The sequence below is a fragment of the Limulus polyphemus genome, unplaced genomic scaffold, assembly GCF_000517525.1.
Source record: "Limulus polyphemus unplaced genomic scaffold, Limulus_polyphemus-2.1.2 Scaffold3146, whole genome shotgun sequence".
Taxonomy (NCBI): Eukaryota; Metazoa; Arthropoda; class Merostomata; order Xiphosura; family Limulidae; genus Limulus; species Limulus polyphemus.
The window spans coordinates 48,921-66,290 of record NW_013668756.1 but is presented as its reverse complement, the minus strand read 5'-3'; the positions used below and the strand labels follow the sequence as shown (position 1 = coordinate 66,290).

Genomic DNA, 17,370 nt, shown 5'->3' with positions numbered 1-17,370 from the left:
TAGTATAGTTAAGTAACTAAATAGTAAGTAATAATAGTAGGTAAGTTAAAGGTAACGACTACAACGTACTACTATAAGTAAGGTAGTATATATATATATATATATATATGTATACATACATGCTTTAATTAAATCACGTGTTCTTCATAAATTTTCACAGATTGTTATCTTACTTCATTGAAAGTTGTTTTCAGTGTAATTTGTGATTTTATGTCTATATCTATACACATACATCAAAAATGTATGTGGAGTGATAGCTTACAATAAAGTATGATACAATGTGAGAAACATTTAGAATGTTATGGATAAAATGAAGAAATTATTTATACGTACTAGTTCTACCTGGCACTTACACAAAGTAATAATTTCTCGTGTTTATCAGATCTCCAGAATATCAATAACTAATAAACTATTTTTACCTCCAGAGTGTCAACACTGAACACTGAAAAACCAATTCTATCTGAGCCCTTCGCAATTCACATAAAGTTGTATGTTTTTGTGCAGATAATCAAATAACACGTGTTTAATAAATTTTCCCAGATTGTTATCTTACATCTGATGAATATCTACATCAAATTCATTAGTCTGACTTCATTGAAAGTTGTTTTCAATGTAATTTGTAATTTTATGTCTATACACATACATCAAAAATGTACATGGAATGATAGCTTACAATAAAGTATGATATAATGTAAGAAACATTTAGAATGTTATGGATAAAATTACTTATATATATATAATGGCTCTACTTCGACCATACACAAAACATTAATTTCTTGTGTTTATCAAGTTTTCAGAATGTCAGTAACTAATAAAATATTTTACTCTACAGAAAGAACATCATTCATTTTATACAGCTACATTGGACAAAGTATGCCAAGTCTAGTAAGGGAATATTATTCTCCATTTCTAAAACGTCTATATTTTGTAATGACATACATGTTTTTGTTATGACTTAGGTATTATTTACTACAATTTATGTCTTAGACAGTACGTTTATACTATGTATACTGTTGTTCTAACAGACTATACATAATAGATGGTATGTAACAAATGATACATTTTGTGTAGCCTATCTATGTACTTTTAAGTCTAAGTTCAATAGTTCAAATGTATATCATGTTTTTATTATGTCAACCAAATATTAATAACATACTAAAATTATTCTAGATGTCTTCTAAAACTTATATTGAGTATCTGAAGGAGAAGAAAAATCTCTCTGTTGATGAAGCATTGTTGCTCTTCTTTACTGCTTCATCTTGCACCTCTGCCCAAGAAGACAAAACAACGATCATCCACAAACACCATCCACGGGAACCAGCATTGCTGGATTCATTATTATTTGAGGAGCCTGACCTATCCTCAGGTTAAGAACTCTCCTCGTGACCCAGAACAATCTAGAGATACTGTTACTGATCCTCCCACAACCAGCACTACAGTCACTTCCACAATGGCCAGAAGCAAGAAACAACAAAAACCTCTAGCCTGTAGTGCAGAGTGGAAATTGAAGGTCAATAAAGATGAGCATCCCCAATTGTTGAAGGATTTCATCTGAGGATGGCCTGTTTCCCATCAAGCAAGTGTAAGAGTCCTCTATATTTTTTCAACTTTTTTCTTACACTCAGCATTGTCACCAGAATTGCTGAAGAAACAAAAAGATTTGCACACCAACAAGGGAAACACCTAAACAAGGAGGCCAGAAAGAAAATAAAAAATAGCTGAAAATGTTACTCCTGAAGAAATTTTAACTTTAATTGGTGTTGCTTTGCTATGGGTATAACTTGCAGATTACTGGACTACCACTCCTTCACTTCATTTATCTTGGTTTTCTTCAGTATTTTCTACAGAAAACTTTCTAACTATCACATGCTTCCTGCATTTCAATTACACTAATAGTAATCTACCTAAAACTGATGCTAAGCATGATAAACTCTTTAAAGTCAGGCCTGCGCTTGATCATCTACTAACAGTTTTTCCAGCTCACAATAACTCTTCTAGGGAGCTATCTATTGACCAACAAGTGCTGGGAACAAAGAGTAGAAATACTTCCTTAAAAATTCTGATTTTTTTTTTACAAATGACTTAATGATTACTGAAACCTTTCAAAATTTCATGAAGGTACAGAAAACATATTAGAAGTTATAGTGTACAAACTATAAAGGTCAATTTGGGGTTACAAACTCTGCCAGTTCAATTGAGCCCATAGTGAGAGAGTTTAAGAAAAAATTAAGTACAAAAAGTTCTCATGATATTCAGTATCCTACATCAAGTTAACTGCATGTACATAGTGTGGTGTAATTGTAATTCGATCATTTACTTAAAACTACCATCCTATGAGTTACTCTAAGTACATCTATAAAGCAAAAAAATTTAAATGAAACTAGATGTGAAAAGGCTATTAACTTAGTCTGTATAAGCAAGTAAGTGTAACTGTCTGTTACAATCTGCGGTTATTCTAGAAAGAAAAATTGATTTTTCATTTTGATTTGTATATTTCAATTTATCCTACATTAATGATTTTACTGTTGGTAGTATTATAGTAGAGAAAGTAACAAATCTTACTGAAAAAAAGAAAATGGAGATTCTAGAGATTATGCAAATTAGATATGAAAACTCTAAGATGAAAATACATATTCTTATTCTTAGCATTAAAAGGATTCATACGTTCACAGCCAATCCTTTAGCAAAAATACATCATTAAAAATACAATTTTTGTGTGCAACAGGCTTTTAATGTCTACTAAAACCTTGCCAAATTTCATGAATATAGAGGTAATAATTTTGATATTATAGCATGCATAGCTTTACAAGAAATGGGTTGGTCAAATGGACCAATGCTCTTCACATAGAGTTAAGTGATAATTTTTCAATGCTGAGAAAAATCTTAGCTCAGTGGACTAACTGTAGCTATTGAGTGAAAATTCACACCTAATAACTATAGAGACAAAACATATTTGAAAAAAAAAACCTAAAACAAACTACATACCTCAGGAGAATGAAACCTTTCTCGAAGCTTGATCTTTAGTTCTTTTACAATGACAGTACAATCTTCTTGTATCCCACGAAAGGAAAGCATGTGACTATACTGAAGAAGAACTTTCTGTGCTTTAGTGTAATATCTATAAAGAAGATTTATTGGATAATTCAACATCCATCAATGAAGCAAGCAAAAGCCAACCATATAACTAATAAACATATGTTTATAAATTGAAAGAGACTGAAAATCTTGATTGTAAAAATCAGATAAATTATTATTGCTACAGGTTATGAATGTTCTTTTCATATGTATTTCATTTTTTACATTTGCAAAATTACAACTCTCACAAACTTTCAGAATACATTAATTTAATATCATCAGAATTCTTAAAAGCAACCACAGCATTATTATAAACTGTTTTAAGGGTGTGGAAATTGGTTTACCAAATGTTCTTTATACACAAATGTGCATACTTAGAAGCAACATAAAATGCCAGCTACAGCTTTAAAGATTGATATCTTCAAAAACAGTTTATCAAAACGTTTTTGTTTGTTCATACTAAGAAAACCATTATAAACTATTTTTTCCAAAAGTTCAAGTTTAAAGACAAGATGTATGTATTTAATTTCTGACAAAAAAGGGGAAGATTTAATCTTGAACAGCTTTTTCCTTCATGTATTACTTTGTGCCACAGCTATACAACGTATGTGAAAGTACAGGAAACATTTAGAAACTAACATTCAAATCAGTTTAACTGAACTTTTCAGAGTACGGAACTTTCAGCAACTGGGTACAGTGACAGACACACTCAGAATTTATGCTGTTGTTCACCAATTAAAAAAGAAAAAAAATTAAATTTGTAAAATAATATTTTTTAGTAAATTTGCCAAGCTATGACATTTCTCACAAATGCTTATTTTCTATCCATGCATGTTGCCATGAAGAACCTGTCTTGTTTTGAAGCTACGTGATCATGCTCGACTACCTTCACAACTAATATTGAAACAAGTTGTACATGTTTTTTAATGCCTTTTACATATTTCCTTAAGCGATTCCCTGTTCTACAATTCATTTGTCACATCTGGCTTAACTGTACAATTAATCTATTAAAAGAAACATATCCCTATTTCAACAACTAATTTCCACTTACACTATAGCACAAGATTTAAAGAATCCCATTCTAGTCATTAGATATGAATATATTTTGTTACTTTGCATGTTTCATTCTTGCTGTGACACACACCCATCAACAATGAAGTGTTAATGAAAGAAAGTCTATCCCTTAAGCAAATCTCCCTAGTTTTAAACATAATGATCTTCTTTTTCACTTAATTTGTTTTAAAACAACTTTTTCAAGGAAATATCCTCTAATGAAGAACTTTATAAATAGAATGTTTATTTCAAAACTTAAAATGTTTTTAATCTTATTTCCTCTTTTCTAATGATACCATTTTGAGATAGTCATTAATATTGTTAGTTAATTTTATTATTGTTCTTTCTTCACATGATTAGAACATTCTTTTGAAATTGTATTTGTTTGTTTGTTGAATTTTACACAATGCAGTTGAAAGCTATCTGTGCAATCCCTGATTTAGAAATGACAAACTGAATGGAATGTAGCTAGTTGACAACACCCACCACCAATTCTTTAACTATTTTTTAGCCAATGAATGACGGGATTGTCTGTCAAATTATAACACACCCATGGCTGAAAGGTGAAGCACATTTGGCAACAAGTTTCAATCATGTATTTTCTATCATGCCTACTTTGATTATCTTCTTAAGCTTGATGATGGCATAAGAAAGAAGCAAAATGTTGCAAGGCCATATTTACGTGTGTACGTATTTATGTGTCATAAGCATCTCACAATGGAAACAATGAGGTACAAGCTAGCTGTCAAGAAGAGGAAATGAAAAACAAAGAAAACAGGAGACTGAGGAACTGGTCTTTGATATGATTTAAAAAAAGTCATAATATTTAACATAATTTAAATATAAACATTAGATAACTGGATTAATGACAACTTACACCATAAATAAATAGTGATCAGATGACCATTTATAATGCAAACAATGACTTAGTAAATCTTTAAACTGTGCTGAGATGGGTTAAATTTAAAGAGGAGCATATCACGTTCCAGGAAGTATCTCAAGAGTGTAACATTTCACTCACCTGGATTTTATCAAATATCAAGTACTGCTGGTTTTAGAACTAACCCTATTGCAACAGGCTTGTGTATTTTACACGACTTGTAACCATGGTGATATATAAATATATATATGTATATACTATGAATTTGAAAGTACTTGATGTATCCTCATGAAATTTGGGAAATTTCAGTAAACTTTAAGTCTTTTGTAGACAAAAAAAATCTGAATTTTTAATTAAGTATTCTTACTAAAACTAAGTTTCATACACAATGAAAACTAATAATAATTTTTTGTTTTTTTTCTCTCTACAAACGAATTCTCCCTTCCGGGAGACTAACTGCTTGAGTTGGGATTGGCTGGTCACCAGATTCATCTCAACTGGGACTTCCGGTTTACATGACGTCACATGTCCTACTATATATTACATTGCGCAGGCTAAAGGTCACCCTTTGTTCTCCTGAAGAAAAATAGTCAACTATTCGAAAGCGCTCGAGTTTTGGGGTCTTATTTTAAGTTTATTACACTTTATATGTGATCCTTTGTGCTAACTCTTTTAACAAGCTTACAAAAACTTTGTCTGTAATTATATAGTGTCAGAGTGTTGACTGCTCCAAGTGCAAAGTGATTTTTATGTTAAGATTAAAAATACTTTTCTTTATCTCAAAATTTTCACATTTTATTTGAGTAATCCCTAAAACCTCCTAAATAAACACGAAATTTTAGAAAATAGGAAGTAATTGTAAATTTTCTCTTTTTGAAATGACTGAAAATTGTAACAGAAAACCACAATTGTTTATCCCAAATAACTTAAAGCTGGTAACAGTACATGTTGATGCTGAATTTTATTGTTTTATTGTCTTTTAACTGTGTCTGACAAATAATCCTGCCATACAGGTTGTAAATTACTCAGCAAACATGTAGCACACTTTACCCTAGCAAATTACATAAAGCATGGGCTACTCATGAGCATACCTTGTGAAATTTTTCTGTTAATATCAATATTTTTCTTTATTTACCTAATCTGACCTAGTAAGTTTATAAATTTTACATTTTAGTTCCTTTTATAATAATAAATAAAAAATACATACGAAAAACAAGGAATAAAGTACTTACCTGAGTCTTCTTTGTTTTTTGCTGTTAACTGTCAATGAAACTTAACCTTACTTTGTTATACTAATGGTACTACTGCAATAAATAATTTTTTATCTAATTAAATAATGTACCCAAGAACACAGAATAATAACATGTAAAAAGCAGAAAATGTCCTATAAGTACCAAAATTTTTCTGTGTTTCTAATTATGCAGTAAGAGCCGTTAAAAATTCAGCTAAATTCATTTATGTGTTTCGTGTGGGAATAAAGTTTGAACTGGAAGCACAACAGCCAATTCTCTGTACAGAAAACAATGATATATAACATGTCATTTGATAGACTAAAATTTTGGCTTTCTATTGGTTATAAATAATATAGTATTAAATGTCAGAGAGAACGATTGGCAAACTGTGAAAGAGAGGATGTGACAGGTGGGTGTGGCGAAAGAAGTCTGATTTTCTAGTATATGGCTCTGAAATCAAGTAAGACTGAAGGCTATGAAAATTATGCTTTGTCTGAATATTAACTATGTTATAATGAGTAATTTACATTAAATTCCATACTTCTTGGAGGGGTGGTAAATAAATTAGAGAAGAGGAAGACCTAGAGAGCAAATGTCACAATTGTCATAATAGGGGATACTGTGTATTTTTTAAAATATTTTCTATAAAATTAAGAACTTAAAATTTAAATAATAATGACAAATGTTTTCAGGATGATGAATCTCATTACATATGGTGATCCATTAACAAACAACTAGGTAGGGCTAAAGAAAGTAATGCAAAGTGAACACGTAGTTACAACACAGGTTCTCATGTTACTGACCCTTTTAATGATTATCTTACTAGGCAGGCTGTTACTCTTACTAACATTAAGTGTCAAGATAAGTCAATAGCTCAGACTATTTATCTTGCATCTGTAACCATGACTGAAATTCATGCTGCCATAAAGGCACTCTCTAGTTCTTCTTCTGCTGGATGGAATGATGTTCTACCATCGGTGATTAAATCTGCTAGTGATCCAATTACTGAACCCATAACTGTACTTGTTAATAAAGTATGAACAACTGGTAAACTTCCTGAGATTCTTCAAATTGCTAAGATTGTTCCATCTACAAGGGTGGGAATCCTGATCATGTGGAAAATTATTGGCCTATTTCCATCTTATCTGCATTCATTCATATTAATGAACAACGGAATTATTGTGTTTCTTGAGAAACATATGATTTTAAGTAATTTGCAGTTTGGTTTTAGTAAGCATAAATCTACTGAAAAGTGTTTATTGGCTATTACTACAAAGCTTATTGAGGCTTATGAGGTTAAAAAATCTGTTTTAGTCTGTGCTCTTGATATTGCCAAGGCATTTGATAGCATTAGTCACACAGATTTACTTTACAAGTGTGCTCAGTACAGTCCATGTGGTAATATTTATGATATTCTTAAAATATATTTACTAAATAGGCAATGTTATACCACAATTAATGATATGAAGTCTCATTTCTCTAGTCTCTATTGTGGGGTTCCTCAAGGTAGAATCTGGGGGTAATCTGCATTGTGGAGTTCGAAGACACAGTTTTCTGGAAACAGTGCAATAGGTGAACCAAGTTCCCTAAATTGTTAAAAGCAAACTGACCTCGATTTATTCAATGCAATGATCAGCAGGGATGGGCAGGATACCCTTATGCTTTACTTGTGATAGTCCATGAGTGGCTGTCCAGCATAGTACAGTAATACCATCAGGTCAGCCTCTAAGTGGTCTTATGGAACATTTCATTTCTACAGAACCTATTGCAACCTAGTATATTGAATTAGTGGTTGCTAGTGTAGAATTGGTTTGATAAAAGCACACCTGCCTGGGCAACACTTGCCACAGAGTTGGATCCTATGAAAATGAGGTAAGTGGCCCTGAAAGGTAAAGAAGAGACAAGCATAGCAATGAAAATGCTCATCCCTCTGTATAATTTAGCAGAAGTGGTTAAAATAGCTATAGGGGTAGTCAGAAACCCTCAGGTTAAGATACTATCAGATCATGCTAATAATGTGAGATAGAAGTATTGGGGGAGTTCCACATACCAGTCCACATAGAAATGTGATGAATCTGATTAGACGTGACTCGCAGAAGTCTCATCACCTTCAAAGTCAGCCCAGAATAAGTGATATGGATCAATTTCAAACCCATCTCATTAATGTAACTGGGATAAATCCTGGGAAACTGAATGATCCCAATGATTAAAAATTCGTTGTCTTGCATCTGTAAAGGCATTAGAGTGGGCAACAAAACCTTCAAGACCATCACTGCACATAACAAATAAACAAAAGCTGATCGGTCATAGAAGTGAGAAATAATGAATCTGTGAGAAGGATTTATCCACTTCCCTGGCTGCCAGTATCTTAGGGAAGAAGAACTGGTATGAGGACATAGGTAGAATGATAAAGCATCCTGTGCACAACCAGTGCAAACCACTCCAACTGGCAATGTCTGTAGGTCAGCAGCAATGAAAAATAAACCTTCAAAGAAAGGTGATAGATGGCACCTGAGGCTAAGGTCTCAAATGGGTGTTGATAAAGGACATGTAATGCTACCTTAATATACCAGTGAGGTAACTAGAATGATCGTTTGGGACAAAGTACCCCAAACGAACAGAGGAAGCCAGAGAGTACTGTGGACTCAAAGAACAGTAGTCAATAAGGCTACCTTATACAGGGTGACTATGGAACATGCACAACCTTTGCCTTTTAGCCAGGTCCAAAAACGAGTTATGGTTGACACTTCTAATCAACGTTGGTCCAACCTCCTCTCAATACACCATTGCCAATATGTGTGCTTTTTCCATTGACAAATGTCCATTGTGATACAAAGCAAAGACTGAGACAGATACATGGCAAACTTAGAAATTAAACCCCGATACTGTGAGAAATACTGCATAACCTCCATACCTGAAGACATTAAAACCTTGTGTCTGCACAGTAAAGGGTACCTGGGGCAATAGGGTTAACAAGTGCCTTTTAAAAAGCAAGAAGGTCTAAGATATTGTTTAGGGGAGCCTCATAAACCATGCATAGACCCTGAAATTCCTGACTGTTGACATATGTACCCCATCTTTGAAGCAAAGCAATTGTGAAGAGATGGATCTCAGGACGAGGTGGTGGCAGAGAAATCCATATTTTAGTATCATCCTGATCTAACAACCCCTCGAGATCGAAGAGAATGATTCTGAATAAGGAAACTGGGGAATCCAATGAATTGATGTTTATGATCCATTGGTCACAAAAAAGACCATTCAAGGGTTCTCTTATGCATTCATCACAAAGGCATGAGAGATTCAAGTGATGCTCACATTCCCAAAAGATAAAGAACCATCCATGCAGTGGGAGAAGGAGAAGTGAGTAAGAGTTGGGCTTCCTATTCCATAATATGGAGCCTGATGTGAGTTGGCTCAGCCCGACTGAGATATGTGATGAAAAAATACCCAGACTGATGACATATTGTGTTGGAGCGAGAATAGATGTCTCAGCTCTGATAATGAAGTCTGCCTTGCTTGTTTCTGAAAGTAGAATCCAGGTGTGATGTTCTGACAATTGACTGGATGGTGCCAGCAGTAACCAGTCATCCATAAAAAGGTGTGTGCACAGGGGTGGAGAATGTAGGTGACAAGAAAAAGCTCATATAATTCAGCAGAACCCATGTGATGCCAATGCTAAGAACCCTGAACCACAGTACTTGACCCTTGTGCACAAAAAATGTCAATAGTGGTGGGACACCACCACTATGGCAATGTGCAGATAACAGCCAACTACATCGAACTTGGACATCAACAATCCTAGTAAAAAAATGCCAAGTCAAAGTGAGGAATGAGTCACTTGTGAACCTTGGAGAATCTAGGAATTGACATAGAAGAGAAAGATTAATGACTGGACATCTCCTGTCTTCTTGGGCCCAACAAACTGACAGGAATAACACCCCAGAAAAACTGGCACAACTCTCTATCCCCAGACCAACCAAACTCTGATAGCCCTAGAATTAAGTTCCAAAATCCTAAGTTCTGTGGGAGACAGAAACCCTACAGGTTGGGTGGATAATGGTGAAGATGTGAACTGAATGACTAATCCTGACTCAAGGACCTGTAGTGCCTATGGATCCATGGTTAAGGTTTACCATACATATCAAATTCTTGAAGCCAAGCTCCCACAGACCCCGAAGGCATACACTAGTCGCTAATGCCACTGGTAGTGTTCTGACTGAGCAGCGGAACCCTTGGATATGGACAGAACCAATTCTGGGTACCAATGGACTGAGGGGCTGATGTTGGGATCCTGAAATAAAGGCAGAACTATTACCCCTGTAGGAGCTGATGAAAGTCAAGATGCCAACGACAACAGAGATGAGGGTAAAAACCGACAATTGAATCAATGTGCATGCTAACAATGGTTCCAGCTCATCATCAATGGACTTGGTGATCCTGAGAGTCTTCCAACAAAGTTTAGTTTCAGGAAAACAACACATTAGACTATCTACTGTGTTTACTGCATGGAATAGAATGTTGAATTTTAGTTGTAAATCCATAGACTTACCACTGTCCCACCAGAGCCATTGATCTACTCAGGCTATTGATCTATACAAACTCTGTTCTGGAACCCCTAATTTTCAGGAGCAGATATATTCTTTGAGAGTTGGAAATTCCTTCCACCTGGCAGTAGTAGGCTAAATAACATAGTTCGGACAACCGTGGTAGATAAGGAATACCTGTCCCTTCACGTAGCTGAGCAGTAAACCTCTCTGCATGAACCACAATGTCTGTGGATGGAGGGAAAACTAAGAATTTGCTCTTAGACCTTTCAGCCATAAAGTAAGATGCAGGCTCAAACACAAATGAGGAAAAACCCAAAACATCACACACACTCGATGGACCAACTAAAGAAAAAAGACCCTAAGGCAGCTTATCCCAAAGTACCCTTCTGAGAAGCCAACATAATAAAAGAAGGTGCAGGAAAAAGCAAATCTTAATTCTCTCCAGAATGTTCAAGATCACCCTCAATTGCAGCCTCAGAGCCTTCCTGGAGGAACACCGCCAAACCACATATCTCTAGATCTTACTATGAATAGGATCACTGACAGTCTAAGTATCAAGGGTAGAATAGGAGAGATCTGATCTGCCTCCATGCCAGAAATAATAATCTGGGAATTCATCCAATATATTGGCTTGTCAAACGAAATATTTTTTAAACGAAAATCAACTAGGTAACATGAAGAATGTTCAAACTATATCCTAACGATCGTAGCACAGATAAGCCTGTCAATGAAAGTTTTGTCAAGAAAAAGTGACAACATTATGTGAATGAGATGTTTATATACAGTACTAGGATACAGGGCACATTAACATAGGTGGAGAGTATCAAAAGACAAATATCGCCAAAGGCAATTAAGTGGGGTATAAAAAACTGGAGCAAGCGAGAAAAAATCAGACCAATGTTTAGATGGGCAAAGTAAGAAATCCTGGCAGTCGAGTAATAGCTGTGGTGTGAGAGGAGGTAAGTATTATTGATACTGTAGTTTACAAAGAAATAAGCAGATAACAAAACTACTGTTTTATATAAATGGAGTAGAAATGATAAAAGGTACATGAATAATTTAATGACGATAATTTAGATGGTTTGGCTACTAAAATCAATAATGTGACTAATAGTTGAAAATAAGCTAAAATTCAGAATTTTTTAGTCCATCATAAAACTTTGCACATTGACTTTTCAATGCACAGAAATAGTTTAGAAATTGATATCTAGGTCAGTCACACTGGGTTTTAAAAATAAGAAAAGGTTTATAGATGGATACCTAGCTCAGTTACAATGACTTCTGAGTGAATAGAAAGGGTTTAAAAACTGGCATTAAGATTAGTCACATTGACTTTCCATAGTATAGAAAAGGTGTAGAAAAATGACATTTTCTAAAACTTTCCTTGCTGCCTGGACATATTCTTCATCTTCGATATATGATTTCAATCTTGGCGGAAGCTCAAACAGAAACTGAAGCTGTAAAGAATCAGACAAATAACCTCATTACAAAACAGACTGATTGAATTTTAGTAGCTAAGGCTGCATTGTTAAAAACAAAAAGAACAATTAGAAAATGAAATAATTTGATACATACAACATCATTAGGTTGAGGTTTGTGTACCACAACACATTATTAATTAGTACTGTGTTAGCTTTTTGGCAAATGCAAACTCATATTTCCTAGTGTTTTTAAACAGGCATACCATCTAATCGTAATTTGACCTAGTCCATTAACTATACCAAAGGTCATCTAAAAAAAAATTATAATACATTAAAAACCAATGAAAAACAAGATATCAAAAACTTAGAATGCTGAAAAAACTCACACAATTTTCCATAATTTGGCACCTTAAGCATACACATAAAAAATTATTAATATTTTGCAGATCATATCTATACCACTGATATATATAACAACTGGTGGTTTGGAAGCCAATTTAGCTTAAGAGCTAAAATATATTCAAGAACTGGGATCTAATGGCTGGTAACAGTTTTCTCTGTGTGATGTTCAATGTTGATCATAAGAATATTGTTAATAATAATTCCTACACTTGCTACATGAATTACAAATTTAGTTAGTGTAGCTGCAACAACATATATTATCATTATAAAACTAAATGTACTAGAATTATGCAGGACAAGTTTCTAATTCTACTACAGTAAAAATCTTAAAATATATATTTGTGACATAGTTTCACTCAAAAAAAGTTGGTTGACACTCAAATCAGTAATACAGACTTACATGATACAGTAACAGGTGATACAGACACAAATATAAATTTTTGTTTAACTCAATCCACTTCCCTTTGGTGGATTTAGTATGCTCTAAAATTAAATATTCACAGAAAAAATGTTAAAATATTTATTAAAAAAAATAATAGCAACAGCTTTCGAACATAATTTTTTACAATCCTTTAGTAAATGTTTTAAAACGACATTTGCAATAATGTACTATTTAAAGTTTTAAGTCATGATAAACCCCAATCCACCTATGCATCCACAACTCAGATTTAGAAAACCAAAATAAAACGTCTTATACACAGCTCATGAAAATGATGTACAGGTCTGTTTAGATTTACCAAATGCAATGAACATTTAAAACAAGATTCTGTTGTATTTACTAGTTTCAGGAGCAAAGGTGATGCTGTTTGATTAACATTTAATTCAGGATGCATCTTGTGTATCAAAGAATTTTCTTTAGTGCATAGGATTTCATTACTAACATTTGTGTCACAGTCCTGTAAACTGTGGCAAAGTATGGAAAACTGATTATATGCTGTGTTTTACTAGTACTTTTTCTCATCATCTGTGGAAATGATTAGAATAAACCTAGGTTTCAACATCATCTTTGACATAATTTCTGACACAACAGAAAGCCTATATATACCTTTCTTAAAAGCAAATGTACTCCAGTGAGCTTAGTGATCTGATCACGTCTACTCTGTAGTGTATCTGAAATCTTTCCACTAAAATCTGTGATGGTGGCCATATTGCTGGCAAGACCATCCATCTCTTCTTCCATCTTCTTAAAATCATTTTTCATCTGAAAAATATAAAACTTCTTGAAGAATTGATAAAAAAAAGAGATAGATTGATCATTCAAAAAACACCTTAAGTTTTAAACGTATGACTGGTTATTTTGGTTGGATTCATCCACTTTCAATAAAATTCTCATCATTCAACCATACTGCACTGACTGACATTAACCAAACTGTTACTCAAGATGGCTTGGTGAACTTCAATGTCATAAAGAACAAGTTAAATAAAATATCTATGGGGATCAGATGTTCTGGTTTTTTCATCTTAGGATCCAACTTAAATACTGTAACTTTTCTACTTGAGATCTACAATTACTTCTCTCTCTCTGGTTTGCTTTTTGTATCTTTTTTTCTTCAAGATAAGTTGAATTAGGATAACTTGAAATTAAGCCTATGCTTCAAATTAAGCCTAAGTTAGTTTTGTTGTACTTGATCCATACTTTTTTTTTAGCTCAGGGTAGTTAATTTTTACATCATTTGTATATATATTATTATTTCTATAATTTTGAATGGTTTTTCTTTGTATAAAATGTTATTCCTTTTCCATCACATCTGTCTTTTTCTCTTCTTTGCTTAGTTTTAGTTTTTGTACTTTCTTTGAAGGAGTAATGCTGTGATTTTAGTCAATATAAAATAAGAAAAACTGGGAAAAGAATTGTAGAATTAAATAGAATAAAAAGTAAATTAAGTGCAAAAGTTATAAAAGTAAGAAATAAAATATCAAATTCAAGTTTGCTTTTGTAAGGAAAGATGTAATTGTTTCATTTACTTCTGTGGTAAATAGAAGCATCTAATAAGATGCAGGTAAATGACACTGATTTATTAACTTCTATATGTTGATGATGATTGTGTAAGCATAGTTAAAGTTATGTACAAGACTTATGCAGGACTACTGAGTGCTATCATGGGCCTCAGTCAAGGATTAGTATGTGGGGCCCCCTATCTTAGTCAATTTCCTCCCTGCTTTCTTCAGGGTAACAAGAAAATTACCAGATCTGCTCTTTCTTTTGGTGGAGCCCACAGAGGAAAAAGAAAAGGATCAACAGGTGCAGTGCTCTCAGTCACACTAAGTTGCTGAAGGTAAGAGTAGTATCCACTCTAACAAGAGGAATGGCAGAATATGTATTAGAGAGTAAAATCTGAGTTTCCTATTTTAATGAATGGAAAAAGAAAATGGAACATATCATTAGTGAAATGGAAATTCATTGCTTTATTGTACAGACAAATAAATACAACTCTGCAGACATATGTGTACTGGAGAATAGAGAAGTGTTTTCTCTAGAGATTGGTGTGAGATCTTATGTAGGGACATTATGAATAAGACTAACATAATTAGTCACTATTACATATTTGAACAGTACATATGTCATTCATCTTACTTGGTCATCCCATAAGAAAAATAGGGGGTTGGGAGAATAATCCTCATGTATTCTTAAACCTCAAAACAATCAATCCTACACAAGAACATATTTCTACATGTCTAAAAAATTTTCCAGCAATACCATCTGCAGGGAAGTCTAGAAGAACCAAAGTGGGACAAACCTTGATTGTGTGTGACTAACACAAAAATAAGGTTTGCTTTCTTTTAAAGCCAATCATCAGCACATTATACATACACTAAACTCATATAAATGCCAAAACTATTTCAAACTTTGTGAACATGAAATGTTTGCATTTCCATAAAGAAATACCCAGTAAATTTCACAAACTATATATATTACTTCCTTTGCCTTAAGACTTAGTTGTCCCTAGTTTTAAAATGCATAACAATGACATAATAAAAAATAACAAGAACCAGCTGTAAATCTCTGTATCTTATCCTTGCACTGGACAAACACACATGATAGTACAGCATATAAACAACACAGAAAAACAATCAAAATCCCTTTAACAATAATCAATTAATTTCACATTTTGCTAAGATCACTGCATCATAAAAATAAATCCTTTAACAATGATAATTTACATATACACAGAATGATTGATTGATCCTTTGGTGACAATGCTACAGGTACATTTGAAAAAATAATAACAATTTTACTTTAGTATAAGTTTTGAAAGTAAAATGCACATGAATGCTTTACATGTGAACCCTTTATAAAATATATTTTTATTTTACGACAAACTTTGAAATCAAATCATGCATTAAAACATTGCACATCTAACCCTTTGTAATAAAGTAAGCTATCTTTATTTCTGCAATAAACATTGAAGATAAATCATGTAAAGTCACTTTATATGTCAAATACTTATACTTTATACTGTTAAATATATATATTTTTTCATTTCTACAATAAACCTTGGTTTATTTGATTTTATGAAATGTTAAATAATAACAAGGAATAAAAAGTATTTTGTAAGTGTAAAATGATGTAGGTATGGCAGAGCCAAAAAGAATGCAAACAAGAATAAAGGGATGATGCAGCTATACATAGATCATCCCTACATGACTTTCAATATTAAAATTTAATGTTACACTGTAAAATGCACGAGTACAAGATCGTTAAAAGGTCGGTCAATTCAACTAATCTCGTAGCGAGAGTCTGTAACAGTCTAAAAATCAAGACATGTTTTGACTCAACTTGGTTTTATACATAAGTCCTAAGCTCTTAGTTACACTACATTAATGCCTACCCTGACATGACCATAGTATTATGATAAACAAACTGCATACCAGTAGTCAGGAATACCTAACTTCCAACTGCAGTAATATTAAAGTCACATATTAGGTCCTGAAGCTCACAACATCCTGAGCCCAACTACAAATCAACTGTCCAAGTCAAGTTGTGGGTTTGAGTTCGTTATAAAAGTGACGAACGAAAAGATACTAGAAAAGGTCTACATAGATAGTACAATTGGGAAAATTGTTTCTTGTGAGAAGTTTTTTACAATCTTGGTATTCATTCATGGCATCTTTTTGATGTCTTTGTTTTTTGCCCTTATGCCCAAAATGAGCTAAATGTTTAAAGCTAGGTAGGGATGATCTATGTATAGCTGTATCATACCTGTATTCTTGTTTGCATTCTTTTTTGCATTGCCATCCCTACATCATTTTACATTTACAAAACGTTTTTTAATTAATCGTTTTGTGATGTTTCTTCCCCTAACTGAAAGTTAGTGTATTCTATGAATGTGAAATAAAATTTAATATTATGTCTTCAGATTTTTTTTTTACTCCTTCACTTCATACGTAATATAGGGTTGGCTCTCTAAAGACACCGATTGCATAGTTTACAAAGCAATGAGTATTCTACACGTTACAGTCATCTAATGTTCATCTATTATTGGCTGGTAATTCTTACTTGGCTCTGTACTTAAGTTTTTTAAAGGAACACCATATTTCTGTAAAAAAGCTAGCTTCAAGGGATAATGATAACATCATTTACACTATAAATATGTTTTGTTTGTCTTTTTAATTACTACTAGTTATTACGACTAAACGATGACATCGTGCACTGCCCACCAGAAAAACACAGAGCAGATATAGGTTTAAGCTGACATTAGTGATAAAGTAGTTGTAAAGATGTCTCGACTGAAACTACAAGAAGAAAAATGAACAATTTG

At 33.2% G+C, this 17,370-nt stretch overlaps 1 protein-coding gene across 1 annotated transcript in view; it reads right to left on the bottom strand.

Moving 5' to 3' along the window:
* Window positions 1-17,370, bottom strand: part of LOC106468751 (vacuolar protein sorting-associated protein 51 homolog) — a 112,481-nt gene that overhangs the window by 54,895 nt on the left and 40,216 nt on the right. Inside the window, exons 4-6 of the mRNA XM_022397105.1 lie at window positions 13,656-13,811; window positions 12,171-12,244; window positions 2,986-3,118 (exon numbers count right to left, since the gene is read on the bottom strand). Of these exons, the coding sequence (XP_022252813.1) occupies window positions 2,986-3,118; window positions 12,171-12,244; window positions 13,656-13,811 (363 nt within the window). The remainder of the gene's footprint in view (window positions 1-2,985; window positions 3,119-12,170; window positions 12,245-13,655; window positions 13,812-17,370) is intronic.